The sequence below is a fragment of the Microcebus murinus genome, chromosome 9, assembly GCF_040939455.1.
Source record: "Microcebus murinus isolate Inina chromosome 9, M.murinus_Inina_mat1.0, whole genome shotgun sequence".
NCBI lineage: Eukaryota > Metazoa > Chordata > Mammalia > Primates > Cheirogaleidae > Microcebus > Microcebus murinus.
This window is the reverse complement of record NC_134112.1, coordinates 5,175,828-5,193,772: the sequence shown is the minus strand read 5'-3', so window position 1 is coordinate 5,193,772 and position 17,945 is coordinate 5,175,828. Positions and strand designations below refer to the sequence as shown.

General features: G+C 50.3%; 1 protein-coding gene across 2 annotated transcripts in view; it reads right to left on the bottom strand.

Moving 5' to 3' along the window:
• The window catches only part of DDC (dopa decarboxylase), an 80,063-nt gene that overhangs the window by 60,022 nt on the left and 2,096 nt on the right, over positions 1-17,945 (bottom strand). The window contains exons 1-3 of one of the 2 annotated variants that reach the window (XM_076006250.1): positions 8,642-8,929; positions 3,608-3,829; positions 771-884 (exon numbers count right to left, since the gene is read on the bottom strand). In XM_076006250.1, the coding sequence (XP_075862365.1) occupies positions 771-884; positions 3,608-3,808 (315 nt within the window). In that variant the 5' untranslated portion in view covers positions 3,809-3,829; positions 8,642-8,929. Of the gene's footprint in view, positions 1-770; positions 885-3,607; positions 3,830-8,641; positions 8,930-17,945 lie in introns of those variants that run through there. The other variant, XM_012736014.2, reaches the window with a different exon arrangement.

Below are 17,945 nucleotides of genomic sequence, written 5' to 3'. Positions count from 1 at the left end.
CTCAGCTAGACTCGCTGCTCAGTGCTGTGGATTAACAACCAATGTCTCCTTTGTCACCTCAGGGCCTCGTGCAGCACAGCCCAACACCATGGGTCTACCCGGTGCCAGGGCATAGATAGGGTGGTGTTGGCTGGACCCAGCAGGCTGGAGACACACCCAGGCCTTTGAAGAACTCCCCAGGTGTGGGCAGCCCTGGGCCCCTGCCCATAGGCTGGCTCTGACTCCCAGCTCTCTGCATTTGGGGAGGACAAAGCCGTCCCATCGCGCTGTGCCTGGAGGAGACAGCCGTGGGCAGAGCTGGCCGGCTGTCATTCTGAGCAGGGGCCTTTCTAGGCATTTTACCCCGGAGAGGGCAGGACTGCTGGCGTGGGGGCAGGAGGTGGGCCCATTTCTAGACTCTCCTGCTCTGAGCACTCAGCACGTCTGCTGTGCCTGGAGGGGCCTGTCCCGCGGCGGCAGGCCTGGCGGGGAACAGATGGAACGAGACGGGGGCTGTAGGGTTTCTCAAGCTTCAGAGTATATAGAAATTGTCTGGCCTCTGGGAGGAAACACAGATTCCCAGGCTCCGGCTGCAGAAAACCAGGGGCCCCAGACTGAGATTTTAACTCACACCAAGTGCTCCTAACACACTGCTGTGAAGAACTGGCTTTGAGTTGTTGAGACATTTCTCTGTTCAGCTCCTGTGTGTACAGGTGCCACGCCCATGAAGGGGCCTCCCTCGACCCCCCGCTGTCGGGGCGGGCCGGGCCGCAGAGCACCCGCAGACTCACCCAGGAGAAGCCGATGCAGCCGATGGCCCCGCACAGCATGTCAGCGAGCATGGCCGGGTACGAGCTGGCCGTGGGGAAGTAGGCGAAGAAGTAGGGGCTGTGCCAGTGGGTCACCTGTGCGGGAGGACGGAGCAGTTACTCGAGAGTGAGGGCAGCCGGGCCCACGAGGGTGGGGACGCAGCTGCCGTAGGGCCCAGCCCACTGGCTGCGTCCAGACCCCAGTGGGGGTCAGTGCAGCTCCCCAATGTCAGCCACCTGGCACCTTCCTCCCTTTGCTTTGTAGCGTTTACACATCACCCTACAGTGCCTACTTTAGACAGATGTCTTTTTTAAAATACTGGAATATATTTGCTGGCTCAGAAGGAAATTATGCTCCTAAAATTAAGAGGCAAATCATCATTTGCCAAAACAAATGAAGTTTCTAAAAACAGCGCCGTGTTTCAAGTTTTTGCTAGGAGCTCTCATCAGTGAAAGTGCTGCCCCTGACCCGATCTCTGCGTTAGGAGCTTGGATTTGCTGGGTTACTCGGGCAACTGCCCTCGCCTCTCAGGGCTCCATCGTCCCCTTGGGTAGAATGGCCACGTGTGCTGCCGTGTGTCTTCCAGCTCTGACATGCAGAATCCCAGGCCTACCTCACAGCCCCTGTGGCTGTGGGTATGTTCCGACATCCCCGGCTGCTACAGACTGAAAGTTTTTGTCCCCCCAGTTCATATGCTGCAATCCTAACCCCCAAAGCAATGGTACTAGGAGGTCGTGTCCCTGGGCAGTGAGTATGTCACGAAGGTGGAGGCCCCTGGTGGGATCAGCGCCCCAGCACGAGGAGACCGGAGCCAGCTCTCTCTGCGCTACACGCGGTGGCAGCTAGTAGTCTGCTGTCTGTGAACCAGGAGGGGCCTCACCTGAGCCCAACAGCTGGAGCTCGGACTTCAGCGCTCCAGAACCGTGGGAAATCAGTGTCTGTTGTTGAAGGCGCCCGTCTGTGTACTTTGGTACGGCAGCCTGAGCTGAGACGTTGCTGTTTCACAGTCTGGGCAAATATGCAAACAGTGCTCTCTGGATAACACTAGTTACTAAGCCTCTCTTGTCCAGGACGCAGCTGGAGCGGCCCCCAGGCGCCAGGGTGGGGGTGGGAGAGGCCGTGCTGGGGTGGGGCCTGGTGGGGACGCCAGAGCAGAGAAGCGGTGCAGGCTCAGGGCCCGAGGGACTCTTAGCGGTTGGGAAATGTGGATTTCTTCTAAAATCAGAAGGAAAAAGTGAACTTTCAAGTAAAAAAAAAAAAATCTGCAACGTTAATGGACTCCTCTTTCCGCCAATGCACTGGTAAAGTCTCCATATTCCTAGGACGGAAGGGGCCACAAGGCGAAGTGCGCAGGCCTGGAGTGTGGCCCTGGGCGCGGCTTTCCCTTCAGCCCCTCCCCCCTGCCCCTGGGAGAGGACAAGAGCGACCGGGCACTGGGACATACTCCTTCCCTTCACTCTGCACTGCTCTTTCCCCGCGACACTGGTGACGGGCGTCCTGCACTGCTCTGCACACGGGCACACACGCACGCCTGCCTGCTTTTCCTGCAGTCTCTCAGCGGGCACCAAGGGACGCTGCCCCAGAGCCTGGGCCTCCCTGCTCAGCTCTGCGCAGCCAATACCACCATATAATGGAGCAGGGAACTTCAAATGTCCCCGCCTCCCACACTCCCCACCTGACATTTAACCACACCTCCCTACGGAGGATTCTATGCTGAACAGCTTAGTGTATTTGCACAGCTTCTAGGCAAGAACAGGAATCCTTCTCTCCACTCAAACCACAAATGCCAAGTGAAAATCCCCCGGGAAGATGAGACGTGCGCCGTGTGATGAGAGAGGCACTCTGCCGCTGAGGAACTGGAACACCGCCGGGGGTCAGTGACCTGTCACCTGGGCTGACCAGTTGCCTGCTCAAGGCCTCAGCGACCTGCCTTAAAATGAGGCAGGGGGTCTTGATGGCCCCAGATCCCCCTCCTCTGATTGTCAGCACCCATTTTCATCGTCCTTGCCACCAACGAAGCACAGGACAGTGAGGTGACCGGCCGATCCAGCCAGGCTGAGTGGACTTGCGCATTGTCAGCCAAGGCTGATGTGGCTGCATCGAATGGCAGATGTGACCACCTTCTTGGGCGCCTGGTCCGGAAGCTGGAACGGCCAGGCCAGACTCCACAGAGACACATTAAGGAACAGGCTTCTAGGTGAACTCCTTATGAGAGAAAATCTCACTGCGGAAGCATAGAGCCAAAGTGGAGTCCCTCTGAGTGAGGATCAGGGATGGTGCCAGGTCCTGTTTGTGCTGGGCCCCTCTGTGCACCTGTGCTGAGCTGTGACTCACTGGCTTCAGAGAAAGAGGGTGGTCTCAGTGTCAGCCACTGGGGAGAAGGAACACCACACTGCCCCCTCTCAAATCAAATAAATAAAGCGTTTCTCCCATACTCGAGATTTACCCTTGCTAAGCACAAGGATGGGAGGAGTATGCTTTATTCGGAGCAACTAACTCATTTGAAACCAGCCAGCAGGGGCTGATTTCCTCCAACCTGACGATGATGATGCACTCTATGTAACGGTGTCTTGGGGCAGGGGCTGGGCCTCCGGGAACCTCAGGGGGAAGAGCACTCGCCACCCTTGGAGTCCTCCTGGTCGGGGTGGGAATCCTGGCTCCATCGTTAACCAGCTGTATGACCTAAGGTGGCCCACGGTTGCCTCACCTGTGACACAAGTTTCTCTGCAACCTGGCTGCAGTGAGCATTCCTCGAGAAATGCATGTGACCGGCCCAGTGCCCAGCCCTGCTGTGCTCCGCCCTCAAACACACACATACCCCCGGCATGATTATCTTCTCAATGTCCTTAATGATGTCCTCAAACGTGTCTGGCTCCTGGGGGGCGGCGGCGGGGATGAGGGGCCGCAGGTAGCCAGGCTCCACATCAGGGTAGACCTGGCGACTCTCGATGCCGTCCATGTAGTTAGCCACGTAATCCACCATCTCCTTCCCTCTCCGTCGGAATTCACTTGAATTCATGGCGGCCGGGCAGAGTGAGAACTGCAAAGAACAAAACAATGCAGTTGGCAAACCTTACACCTCCGCACTGGAGGGCAGGGACTCAAGCTAGCCGATGGGCAGGGCCGTCTGGGCAGTGGCCCACATACCCTGACGGCCACCCAGGTCCCAAGTCAAGGCCACCTTCTACCTATGGTTGAGGCAGAAATGACACTGGGTTTGAATATTTGTCTTAAGCTTTACCAGTCTAATAAGAATTAATGATTCTGTTACTTTTATTAATGAGATTAAACAGTTCTTTCATGTTTCTTTGCTGTTTGGATTTCTTCTTTTATAACTGGCTTGCTCACTGCATTCTTTTCCACTAAGGTGTTAGATACTTTCTTGTTTTGTTGCAAAGGTCCTAAAATATCAATGCCTGCACCCTTATGTCTGGTATGTTTTGTGGTCATTTTCCTCATTTTTGTTTAACCTATTTTTGCTTATGATTTTATAAGCAAAATGATCTATAAAGCAAAATATTAAAGTTCTGATCTATAATAACTTTAATATTTATGTGGAAATCTCATAATCTTTTCTTTATGATTTGTGTCTTGTGTGTGACTATTACAAGTTGCTTTTAAAGTAAATATTCTAGCGATCTCCATGTGCCCTACTGGGGAGCCGCAGGTGCCACTTGGCCACCTGGAGCCGTGCAGGGGTAAGAACGAGGCTCAGCTTCTCGGGCACCAGCTCCGGGTGACAGTGCTGTGCCCAAAGCAGGGTGTCTCTGGAGAAAACAGACGAGCACAGATCACACCCTCCAAAAGAAATACTCTCAAAGTGTAAAACAAGGCCTGGTTATTATTTTACAAACCAGTCTCTGTCATTTACTTGCAGATTATCTCCCACAAAGACCTTTTCAGAAGGCTCTTAGTGCAAAGCCACAGAGAATCTTGTACTCATTTTGAAGCTGTTTGATATTTCATGGCCCCAAGCTGGGCAAATATTAGCTGGAAGTTGGAGACCGTGATAAAGGCTGTGGCTTATGCCTCTCCTTGACACGGCTTCTGTTGACAGAATCTGATCGGTGTCGGCAGAGGAGCCCGCATGGGGCTTCACACGGCCGGCCGGCGCCTTCCGGGCTCTCTGGCTCGATGTCTTTTGCGTCAGTGACAGTCACAGCTCCTCTCCAACCCCACATGCTTCAAGAAGAGATGAACCCCCTGACTGCCCTCAGATCTCCTGATGGGCCGTAGGGTAGGTTTTTGGTGGCTTTTCCCACTGATGTCCTTTGCTAGCTGTGAGCTGCTCCAACCTCAACTTGTTTATTTTTGTATGCTCGGGACCAGTCACAGGTTCTAGGCCACAGAGAGCACTGGACGTTTGCTGAATGATGAATGAACACATGAATGAATAATCTTTGGTCCCTAAACATTTTGTTTCTGTAATATGCTATGTTGGACCCTACTCTCTGCCTTTAAGACAGCCCAAACCAACAGCCCATCACATATCTGCCACAAAAAAAGTCACAGGAGATAGTAGTGGGCCAGGAACCACGGCCGCCTCCCACCAAGGAGTCCTGACCCACTTCCACCTGCGGCCTCTCAGGTCTCAGTTCACTGCAAGCCTCCAGCCTCTAGGACTCTCAGTACTGGCTCAGTTTCCACAGCCTGGGCACCTGCCACAGCCCTCTGGCCAGAACCCAGCCCCAGCCCCAGAGACGTCTCTATGGGTAGTGAGGTGGGGAGGGGAATCCAGCCTCCGTGGAACCCCGGTGCAGAGTTTGCCAGCGACACGAGCCTGACCCCGCCAGGCCCAGCTGCGCCCGTGTGCCGAGCCGGTGCCTGGGAGCCGGGACGGCCCCAGCACGGTGCCGCCCTCCCGCTCTGCACGCGAGGCTCGTGCTGCTGCAAGCTCTGGGTCCCGGAGACCCTATTCAATCTCTCTTTCTTTCATTTTCTATCGTGATGAAAAAGCTGTGTTGATGTTTTCCTAATACACAATTCCAGAAAACAATGAACCATAATGCTTCAAAAAACACCCATCCCTCTGGGACTGAGGCCCTGTCTCTCTCTTTTCCCCTCAAACATATATTATAAACCTAGGCACAAAACGAATTTGGCTGACTTTCCCCTGAATTGGCTGGTTTCTTGAACATTTTCTCTGTGGGTTCAAAGAGCATTTAAAAGACCCAGTAGGAGAAATGTTTCCAACTAAGACAATACAGAAGTTTCTAGGCATGAGAGCTTTCTAATAACAGGAAAAATGACTGATAATTTGCCTCAAAAAAAAAAAACACACACAACAAAAAAACCCCTGTAGGTTCTCTTTTAACCCTTAAGGCGCTGGTTAAACAGCACGCTACCAAGGAGCTTTGGGGTAAACACTTTGTTGGCGACTGTGACACACATGAATAATCAAAATCAGCACACTAGGCCTTTGGCACGCTGCCAAGTGTGGGGCAGACCCGAGGTCAAGGTCGCCTCTTCCAGTTACTGTGCAACTTTCAACCTCTCACCTTCCTAAGGCTCCTCCTCAGCCTCTGTGAATGCAAAAAGTGCATGAAAATACCTCCCTTCCAGACCACGCGGCGAGTGCCGGACGCAGAGCCGGAGCTCAGCAAACATGTTTTTGTGAATAATAGGGAAAATGTAGGGGGAAGCAGGGGATATAGGAACTCCTCTACTTTCTGTTCAATTTTTCTATAAATCTGAAACTGCTATGAAAGTCTATAAATTTAAGTAAAAAAGAAAACTATTAACTGAGCAGAAGTGCCTCCCGTTCTGGGCCAGTGCCTCCTGTTCGAGGCCAGCTCTCCCCCTCCGTCCCTTCTGTGTGCGACACGGCGCGTCTCGCCACCCTTCTCTCCTGGGGCTCTCAAGATCATCTGCTTACAAAATGGAACTCCCGTCTCCCAGCTTGTTCCTATTGGTCTGCAACACCCAGATTCTCTGACGAGAAGACATCCAGGGGCCTAGCACAAGCCCAGCGCTTGGTCTCTTTGCGCATACACCCGCTTTTCTTAGAGACTGTTGTCCTCAAAGCCAATGACCCCACACGCTTGACCTCAGGCCCCTGTGGTGTCCTTCAGAATGTCAATCCCACACGAAGATCCTATGTCACTAAGGCCCTCAGCATGTGAGCTTTACAAACTACGAAGACAGAAACTTGACAGGCTCGCGCACGTGGTGGAAAGGCTGATGTCACAGCAGCACAGATGGAAAGTGTTCTGGGCGGTGGCGTGGTGCCACAGGAGAGGGAGTGGGCTCTTTGTCCTGGGTCCTCGATTTCCCTCTCAGCTCCACCCCTGGTTAGCTGGGCGACCTTAGGCAACCAAGGAAGGTCAGTTCAGCTCCCGGGGCCTCTGTGCCCCATGCCCACCCCAGACCCGAGGGACAGGGCAGACTGTGCTCCCAGAGCCAGGGTCCAAGCCATCTGTGCAAAGCTGCCACCTGGTCAGTCTCGAGAGGGAAGTAGGTGCCAAAGGGGAGACTGAGCCGGTGTCACAAACAGGGCAGTACCTCTGCCCTCCCACCGCCCACCCGCCCTCCCATTGGCAAAGCCCTGCCAGAACCCAGGCGTCCTGGGGCGTGCACAGCACAGTCTGCGAGGGGCACGGTGGGAGAGAGAGGAGATCTGTTGGCAGGAAGACCCAAGATGGGTTGACGTCAGAACTCCTTTTGTGCTGTATTAGGTAGGTGCTATCACCCTCCTCCATCACTCTACGGACGAGGACTTTGGGACCTGGAGATGTGGAAGGCGGGCCCAGGTGTGAAGCCAGCAGAACCCACGTTTCCTTTGTCCTTTATGCCAAAGTGTCCCTCTTTATAATTCACATAATTAAGCCAGGGGACCTCAGACACCCCCACCACACACTCCCCTACCACTTTCTTAGACTGCCCATACCACTACTTTTGTGTAAATCTGGGTATTCTTATTTAAACAGGAACACTGTCATTGGCTCACAAAGTGCCTGACATTTCTATGAACTTACACGTGCCAAGGACCACGTTAAGCCATTTACACATGATCTCGTATTTAGCCTTCATAGCCTTGTCAAGTACTATTCTCCTTAACAGACGGCAAGGCTGAGGCACAGAGGAGCTACACAACTTGACCTACACTCCGCACCTACTGCGGCAGTCAAGTCCGCAGCTGAGCCCGGCCCGTGCGGCTCCCAAAGGCCCTGGAGAGAGTGCCTGGGCACAAACACGGGCACGGAGCACACCTCACAGAGGTGAGCAGAAGCATACAGCATACCAGCTGTTGACATCCCTAAAAAAAGCATAAAGAAACTTCAGGATTAGAAACTTGAAAAACCAGCTGTTCCCAGAGCCTCAAGGAAAGGATTCCCAAATGCCACTCAGATGCTTAGAGTTCACATCCCTTGCAAACGCTAAGTGGAAGGGGATGGGCTGGGCAGCTAAGTGGAAGGGGACGGGCTGGGCAGCCGTCTGCCAGAGGGGTGACCAAGGCTGAGTACCTGAGCTTGCTAAGCCCCCGGCATAGCCTGTTCGGGCAGCTGTGGCAAAGTACCCTGGACTGAGTGGCAGTCACACAGACATTGTTTCTCGAAGTTCTGGTGGCTGGAAGTCCAAGACTAAGGCGCCGGCAGATTCAGTGCCTGGTGAGGCTGGTTCATCACAGACAGCGCCTTCTCCCTGTGTTCTCACAGGGTGGAAGGGGTGAGGGGTCACTCTGGGGTCTCTCTATAGGGCCATCAATCCATCTACGAGGGCTCTGCCTCCATGCCCTAATTGCCTCCCAAAGGCTCCACTTCCTGTTACCCTCACCTGCAGGTTAGATTTCAGCATATGAATGCATCTCCCCAAGTACCACACATGATAGTAAAGAGAGTACCAGATAACTTACAAGGTAGGTGCTCGAAACATATGATGTCACTCTCCATACCCCATGCCAATTCAGGAGGGACTGAGTCTACCACTGGGAGGGAGTTGCTGTGCGAAGAAGAAGTCCTGCCAGTCCCAGCACAGGGCTGTCCCTGCCCCGCCCAGGAAGCCTCCTGTCTGTGGCCAGCGTTGTCTGGTGGGAGAACATCCCTGCCCGGTCAAGCAGGCTGCAACTGAGAGCAGCACACTCTTCGATATTTCACTCCCACAGACAGTCTTCTTCCTCTTAGCCATGGGAGTAGAAAGAGCAGTGGATTTGGGTTCAGAGGAAAGGGCCAGAGTCCTGCCTCTGCGGCGGAGGCTGTGCAGCTGCTGGCTGACCTCTTGGCTTCTTCAGTCCAAGTCTGCTCACATGTAAAACTGGGCAGTGAGATGATGCAGGCAGAAAGCACTTTGGACTGCAAACCTGCATCTAATGATTATTGTTATGGAAAGAAAGGCAAGAGCCTCTTCTCCTGAGCTGGCCGGGTCATTTGGCTATGATAGGAACACCCACAGCAGCACGAGAAAAACAGAAGAAAATTTTTGCAATAGACAAAGATAAAAATCCAGGGGAAAACCTTCCTCCTTAGCTGATGTGAAAAAGGAAGGAGCTTTGCATGGCTATTTCTTAATCACTCCCGATGTGAAAAGCAGCGCCCTGTCTGAGTCTTTTCTTGGCCAACAGTTCTCTATGGAAACAAGCCATAGAGAAGTCTGTCTTGGTCTGCAGTTTTACTTCCATGGGAAAATACTACTATTCCACTAACATTTCTGTAACCATGCTGTGGCCTAAGTTAAAGCTGACTAGAAAAATTCATAATGAGCAATTTTGAAAGATGATAAAAGAATGTCAGAGACATTAAACTTACTGATATTATTTAAATTTAGTCCTGACCATAAACAATTCAAATAGTTGCAATGGGACATACATGTTATCTGGATTCTTGTTTCACCTGCCACTTTCCTGTATGCCTCATTGCAATATGTGTAACTGCATTAGCATAAGCCCCCGTCTACCCTTAGCAAGACCTGCTGGGCGGGATTTCACAGGGCCACTGCGACACCTTCTTGTTCTGTCAGCAGTTGCTGTCGTGACTAGCACTGCGATGACTAGACGGCAGTGAACTACACCATCACGACACGGGTCACACCTATCGAGTCTGTTTCTCAAATATGTTAATTCCCGAATGGACTTAAGAGGTGTGAGCTGTGCAGTTCTTTTTGTGTGTTGCCAATTGCTTCCAGAAAAACTAGAATGATACAGAGATGTCACCCATCGTCAAAGCATGGTGAGCACGAACACCCCATCTCTGTTAGCTTTTAGCATTCAAATTTTATTACTTTCATTCATGTTTGCTATTTTTAAAGGTTTATATAAGAACCAATGAATAATTTTAATTTTAACTTTTCTCCTTTGTTTTCATTTTATTTCAGGGTTATTCCAGAGGAGACTTCTCTTAGATGGAACACACTCCCATACTGCCTTAAGAAAATTGTTTGCCCTTATTATTGCCTCAATTCTTCCCCCCTTTTTCTGATGCTCTTGAAGTCACGTTAATAGCTCACAAAAGGTCACAACCATCTGCCTTTTTCTATAGACGTGAGACTATTCAAATTACATTCTAGCTGGTTGCTTCTTTTCATAATAGTCATAATATCCTGGGAGTATGTCACATATTGCTTTATTGTCTATTATAAATACAGGACACCTGGCATCGTGACTCCATTGAGTAAGCTTTGGCATACTCTTTGGGGAGTCTCGCTTTCTTTCATGAACCAGTTCAGTGGTAAATATTGACTTGTCAATTCATTGTGAACTCTTTATTATCCCTCCTATCGAACAGTCGCTGGCCTCTCGCCCGGCGTTGCTAAGGAGCCTACACTTGGGGCTCCCCCAAGTCGAATCCCGACAATACGTTGACACTTGGTTGCCACATTCTATTGTCCAAGAAAAGACACAAATCAGTATGGCCCAACCTCTGGGAAGCACTTGGTATGTGTCATTTCACTAGACACTCTCACAGCCCTGCACGGCGAGTATTATTATTGCTGTTGAACTGACCACAGCCACGCAGCCAGTGATGGCGGGTGTGGGTGGCAGCGCTTTGAAGTCAGCCTCTTCCCACCACTCCCATGGCCCGTGCGTCCGCGTGCACCTGCACGGGCAGCTCCCAGCAGGCCGGCAGGAGCAGTGTCTGCAACCCAGAGTGCCGTCCCGGCGTCCTGCCCGTTCCCTGCACACACAGCGGAGCGTGGGGCTTCAGGCAGGAGCTGCCGACAGGCACGTGGCTGCCTCCTGACTGGGCTGGTCCCAACAGAAACAGGCAGGGGCTAAGCAACTCTGCTATCCTCTGTGTCCCAAGAGAGGTGCCTCTCCTGTACCTCCTCCAAAATAAAATAAATGTTGACTAGTTCCTGGCCCCAGGGCCCTGGTACAAGCACTTCCCCCAGATTCTCTCAATCGGGACATCATCTCTGCACAGTGGCAGAGATGGTCTCTGCCACACTCAGATAGGTGTGACCCGTGTCGTGATGGTGTAGTTCACTGCCGTCTAGTCATCGCAGTGCTAGTCACGACAGCAACTGCTGACAGAACAAGAAGGTGTCGCAGTGGCCCTGTGAAATCCCGCCCAGCAGGTCTTGCTAAGGGTAGACGGGGGCTTATGCTAATGCAGTTACACATTTTGCAATGAGGCACACAGGAAAGTGGCAGGTGAAACGAGAATCCAGATAACATGCATGTCCCACATGGAAATGCGGAAATGGACTCAGGAGAGCAGGTAGCTTGTCTTAGCCCACACAGCTCCAAAGTGGCTTTTATAGCCTTGCCTGTCCAAACCAGAAGGCCAGACCTTTTCCCTTTTGCCCGGGGCCCTGACATTTACAAGGACCCTCAGCCACCTCTCAGAACACAGTGAGGTTCTAACCTTTCTACCAGGGCCTGTGCTGCCTGCTGGGCCCACATGCCCGGGAGGTGCCTTTTGCTACCCAGCGTCTTCCTCCAGAAATGCTGACAAGCACGGAGAAAAACAGGACTGCTCTTCTGAAATATCCAGGGAATCTAGTTTTCCTAGAGCCTCTCCCCAAACCAGCCAACTCAAGTTGGGTTTCCAAGAGGACAGGGTAAAACCCTCAGAATAATCGGCATCGTGAAGAGGAGAAAACAAGTGTAACTAACCCCCAGGCTATTTCTTTGGATTCTCGAGGGTTTGAAGGGGCTTTGTCTTATTTTAATTATTTTAGGCACACTGGTTGTGTGCAGAGGCGCATCCTCTGTGTGCTCAGGAGGGAGGAAGACGGCCACACCCCGGCCCCTGCAGCGCCGCCACTGCTCAGGACCTGCTGCCTCACCTGGGGCTCACAGGCTGCCACCCAGGGCCCCAGTGTCCCTCAGGAAAGGAGCCCATCTGCCTCTGGCACCCTTGACAAAGCCAAAGAGGTCCATGCTGCAATATTCCCCTTTCAGAGGGGAATAGCTGCTTATTGGAATGAGAAGTCATCTGCAGTGAGCTGAGCTCTTTTTCCTTGGAAACTGGAGAAAACAAGCTAAGGAGGATGCCGCAGACACTTAGCAGCATTTTCAATGCCCTTGCTCTTTCCTACCTAGGGTTTACTTGCTCATTCACAATCGAGCTTTCATTTATTGAGCACCTACTGTGTGCCTGGCCCTTTATAGAATCAGACCTGATTTTCCCCACCTCCCTGGGGGAGGATGCTGGTTGCTGCCCCCACCCCACCCCCGTGCCCACGAGGGAGAGGGTGTGGGCCAGGGAGCGGTGACCTGAGCTGAGCCTGGGCTCCGCCTGTCCCTCTCCACTGTGCGGCTCCGTGGGCACAGGAGCAGGTCTGGAAAATAATTTCCACTCACTCGGTTATGCTGCTCTCGTGGCTCAAGGAACACGGGCTAGAAACAATCATAAGTTTCTGATTCTTTGCCTGACTACTTGTTGCTTGGAGATGGCACAGAAAGGCAGACTGACCTAGGTTGGTGCCTATCGTCTAGAAAAGTTCCTGCAGCGCCCCTGCCGTCTGCCCCACGGGGCGCTCAGCAGTTCCAGTCCGCAGAGCCTCCTTCCCCCTTGAAGGAGGGGAAATCGCACAGCTGGAATCACCGGCAGACCACCCGGCCCAGACCCGGGTCCCCACAGCCTGGGAGCTGGGCGCTGGAGTCTGGCCCGAGCCCCGGGGACAAAGCAGTACTCACAGGCAGCAGGGAGGTGCTTGCTCTCTGTCCTCTTCTCTCTCCTTCCTCAGTGACAGTTAAAAGGCACAGAGGATGTGATTGCCATTTATGTAGACAAAGTGTCCGCCTCCCCGAAGCCAATCAGAGCGGCTGGCTGTGCATTATTTACCCAGCGGCATCCTCCACCTCCCACCCCTCCCCCGCCCCCACCGTGTGAGTGCTGTCCTGGAGCTTCGCAGGATGGAGAGAAGCAGCAGCCTGGGGGAAGCCGGGAAATGTGCCTTGTGTTCCCCGGCACTGTGTGGGACCCAGACTCAGGCAGTGCTCCCCGGACTCTGCCAGCAATGCTGAGAAAGCCAGGCTCCGGTCCCGGGAGAAGCAGGGGTCTGCATGGCATGCGAGGGGCACCCCCTTGGCATGCTCCCTCTGTGAGGGGCTGCTAGGACCCTGCCCCACGTGGGGGCTCTGGATGCCATGCCATCTGTGAAGAGAGGCCAATGAGGGGTTGGACCTGATTCATCTCATTCAGAGTCCCTTTCTGTTCTCCTTATGCCCACCAGCATCCAAAATATGGCTTTGGCCCCGTCTCCCCTCCACCTCCCTGGTAGCAAGAGGAAGGAGTGTGCCCCTCCCCTGCCCAGCTGATGCATGAACACGAGGGGCAGGATTCCGTTTCTCCCTTACAGAGTGCACAGAGCCACATGAACCTAGGAAAGAGGACTGAGCCCCGCAGACAAGGAAGGGGAAGAACATGGTCTACTCAGATGATGGACAGCATGCAGGTGTCTCTGCCCCTGGCCATCTACACATGCATGCTCATGCACACACACACATGCACACGCACATGTATGCTCATGCACACACGCACACATATGCATGCTCACGCACACACATGCACACGCACATGCATGCCCATGCACACACATGCACATACACACATGCACATGCACACACATGCACGTGCACGCACACACATGCACACACATGCTCATGCACACACATGCATGCTCATGCACACACATGCACATACACACGTGCTCATGCACACACATGCATGCGTATGCACACACACATCTGTGCACAGTGGCACATGCACACATACATGCACACACATACTTGAGTGCACCGCACCCCGTCCCCTGCTCTGGCCACATCTGGGGCCTGTGGTGAAGTCCAGACCCAGGAATTATCCAAGGACAGCCATCATCCTCTGACTTACGCAGCATCTTTTCAAAGGAGCAACTACCCTTGTGGGGCAGAGACTCCATGGAGCTGGGACCATGCAGAGGTTTCCAAGGCAGCAGGACATGCCAAGAGGGCAGGGGCTGTAAGGCAGCGAGCTGCCAGGTGGGTGGGGCTGGGTGAGGGGCCCCTGGGCCCAGCTTGTGCGTAAGCAGCTCCCGCTGCAGATGGGCCTGGGCCTCACAGGCAGCAGCCACGTGGACAGTGGAAGCAGTAAGGAGATTAGGCCCCATCTGCGCACACTGCAAGATGGGAGCTGCCCAGGCGTCACCACCCCAGGAGGCAGTCGGGCTGACAGGAGGATGGTTCGTCCCCCAAACACTGTGACATCAGCCACAGCCACAGAGGAGAGGCAGCCCTGGCCGTGAGGACATCCAGCTGCACAGAGACACCTCCTGAGCTGAAACCTCTGGGTCTTGGATATGTGCCCATGAGGAAGGGCCCGGCCCTGGTCTAGGAAGCCTGTCCAGGAGCTCGGAGCCAAGGTGGGGGGACTGAACGCAGGCCCCAGCAGAGCGGTGTCCCTCACCCAGCACACGGCTTGCCCAGAGCAAGGCCCTGCGAAACACAGGCGGATGTGCTGGGGCTACACAGGAGGGGCACGTAGGGCACCCAGGCGCAGAGCCCCGGGAGGCCCTGAGAAGAGGGCCTGAACGCCTCCCTTTCATGAAGAGCAGCCATAACAATGCCTGCGTCTGCAGAGGTCCGCACAGCCCCTCGAGGCTCCTTCATCATCAACCCTGTTCTACAGATGGGAGGAAACAGAGTGTCCAGAAGGGCGTGTCCCCCGTGTCCCCCATCCCTGGCCAGCTTGCGCTGGGCACAGTGGGGTCCACATGCTGCGCCGCATTACAGGATGGGCAGGTGAGGGGTGGGTGGTGAGAGGATGAACAGAAACCTGCAGCGGCTACCTGTGTCTGCACTGCCAAGTGCGCCAAGAGGGCACAGCCCGGGTTGGAGGCTCGCGCATGGGGGGAAAGTAAAGCCACGGGGAAGCTTGGAGCAGAGCGCAGTGTGTCTAAGCTAGGTGTTTAACAATCACTGCAGCTGTGGCTTAGACAAGAAATTGGAGGTTGGGTGGGCAAGGGTGGGAAAGAGTAGACAGAAATGAGATTTATTTCCAAGGCAGAAGGGAGAAGACACAGTGCAGTGTCCAGACAGTGGGCTTCAGATTCTGGGTTTAGATCTGCCTTTGCCACTGGTGAGGTGTCACTCTGGGCAGATGCTCTGCCCATTTGCAAGGATGACAAGTTAAGATTAATATTAGGAACAAAACAATAGGAATGGATCTAACAAAATCTAACAAAAGATGTGCAAGGCTGGCATTAATAAACTTATAAAATTTTATGGAAAGATGTTAAAGAAGACCTAGGTAAATGAAAATAAATGTCTACTCATGGACAGGGATGCTCAACGTTATAAATATTTTGATTTTCCTGAAACTTATTAACAGATTCAGTATCACTCTAACCAAATTCTAAATGGATCTTTGACTCTGAAATACAAATGGAAAACAAAAGTCTAAGAATGGCCAGTATACTTCTGAGAAAGAATATTGCAAGGAATCTTGCTCTGCAGTTACCAAAACGGATAACGCTGTAAAAATGTATATTTGATGTAGGGACAGACATCTGACCAATTAAACAGATTGAGAGCCTGGAAGAAAATCCCACAGAAATATGGGAAATTGACAGATGTAGCGTTACAGATCAATAGGGAAAAGATTAGCTCCTGATGGGTTAAATCCTTAACTGTGAAAGGTAAACTTTTCAAGAAAACAAAGGAGCATATTTTTATGATCATAAAAGATTGACAAATTTGACTGCATTATTAATAATACCTGTTCTCCTAGAACAGCTATAGAAACTGGAAAGAAGCTATAGAAACTGGAAAGACAGCCTACAAACTAGAGGGAGGTATATGGAATGCACATTGCTAATTATGGGTTAGGATCTACAGTATACAAAAAGAACTTTTCCATAAGAAAAAGACAACCTGATAGAATAACAAGCATTTGTCAGAAATGGAAACAATGTCTCATTAGTAATCAAAGAAGGTAACTGTTCATTGCTAAAGTATAGAATTGCAGTTGGTTTTAAATATTGATTTCTTTCCTGGACACCTAATTACATTCTCTTAAAAGTTTTAGCCATTTCTCTGTTAATTCAGGAGGATTTCCACATAAACAATCATGTTGCCTGTGAATTGTGACAATGTGGTTTCTTTCTAGTCCTTTTAGCTTTTATTCTTCTTCCTTGCTTATCGTACTGTCTGGAACTGTGCTGCCCCAGGCCCTCGCCAGGAGCCACACGTGGCTATTGACCTCTTGAAGTGCAGCTAGTACTACTGAGGAAAGGAAGGCATAATTCTATTTAATAAAGTTATATTTAAATCTAAAAACTGAAGCAGTGTAACATTCTCCCCCATTAAACACAATTTTAGCTTAGGACTACACTTCGCTTTAACTGTTGTACCACGTATTTTCTTTCTGCTGTAGTACAATTCAAAAAAAAATGTGGCTAGAAATTTGAGATTATATATATGCATGGCACTGTTCCAGGACCCCAGGACATTGTGAAAGAAGCAGTGGTAGTGAACATCTTATTGCCTTTAAAAGGAATGTTTCTAACATTTCACTATTAATTACAGGGTTGTATTGAAAATTCTTTATTAGAAGATGTCTTCGTATTTTTATAATTAATAGATGTTTAATTCTATCAAATGCTTTTTTGCAGTGAAAGAGAAAAGCATATGGTTTTCCTCACCTGAATTGTTCATTATGATGCATCACATTAATACAGTTTGTAATTTTCAAATATCTTAAAAACTAAATAAACTATGGTGCACTAAATTCTATAAAGAATTTCTATATCTATCTCAGGAGTAAAATAGTGTTTTTCCTTTCTAAAATTGACTTTCTCTAAGTTTTAGTGGCAGATTCTATGTTCTTATAGATTGATCTGAGGATAATTCTTCCTTTATTGATTCTTTGAAACAATTTACATAATTTTGAAATTTGGAATTATGCAATCCCTAAAGAGTGTTAGAAATCAGGCATAAAATCATCTGTGTGCTTTCCTCATTTTTGAGAGAAGGATTCTAAGTAATCAATTTTTTAAATTATTATAGGAGTAATCAAAATTTCTATTTCTCCTTGAACCCAATTTGATTTTATTTCATCATGTTTTTTAATTTAATGACAAGATTTTTAAAATTACATACTTATTACCTTTTTACTTTGCTGGGTCTACAATTATGTCCCTTTTAAATTAAATGTTATTTTTTTACTACTCTTTACTTTGTCTATAGTTAATCTTGCCAGAACTGTGGTTTATCTTATCCTATTAATCTTTTTTTAAACAAACTTTTTGGCTTTGTTGATCCTTCCCTATTTTACCTTTATTTTCTTTTTCAATAATTTATCCTCTTAACTTTTATTATTGCCTGCACCCAATTATCTTTAGCTTTATTCTCTTGTTCTTTTTCTAACATCTTTAGTTAGGTGACTGTCTCAATTTTTGGCTTTTTTTACTTTCTAAAATTAGCATTTAAAACTATATGTTTTCTGTGTACTATTTTCAACACATAACTTAAGTTTCAATATGTAGCATTTTTATAATTTATAAGTAGAATTCAATTTCTGTTACATTTTTTCTTTGATGCATGAATTAGTAGCTTTTCAATTTTTTCAAGACATATAGCAATATTGGTTTATCTTTTATCTTAAATTCTAATTTAATTAATTGAATTATGATCAGAGAACATGCTGATGTGATAGCAATTCTCTGATAGATGTTGACACTTGCATTACGGCCTAATACTTCCTCAGATTTTATAAATGTTTTAAGAGCACTTGAGA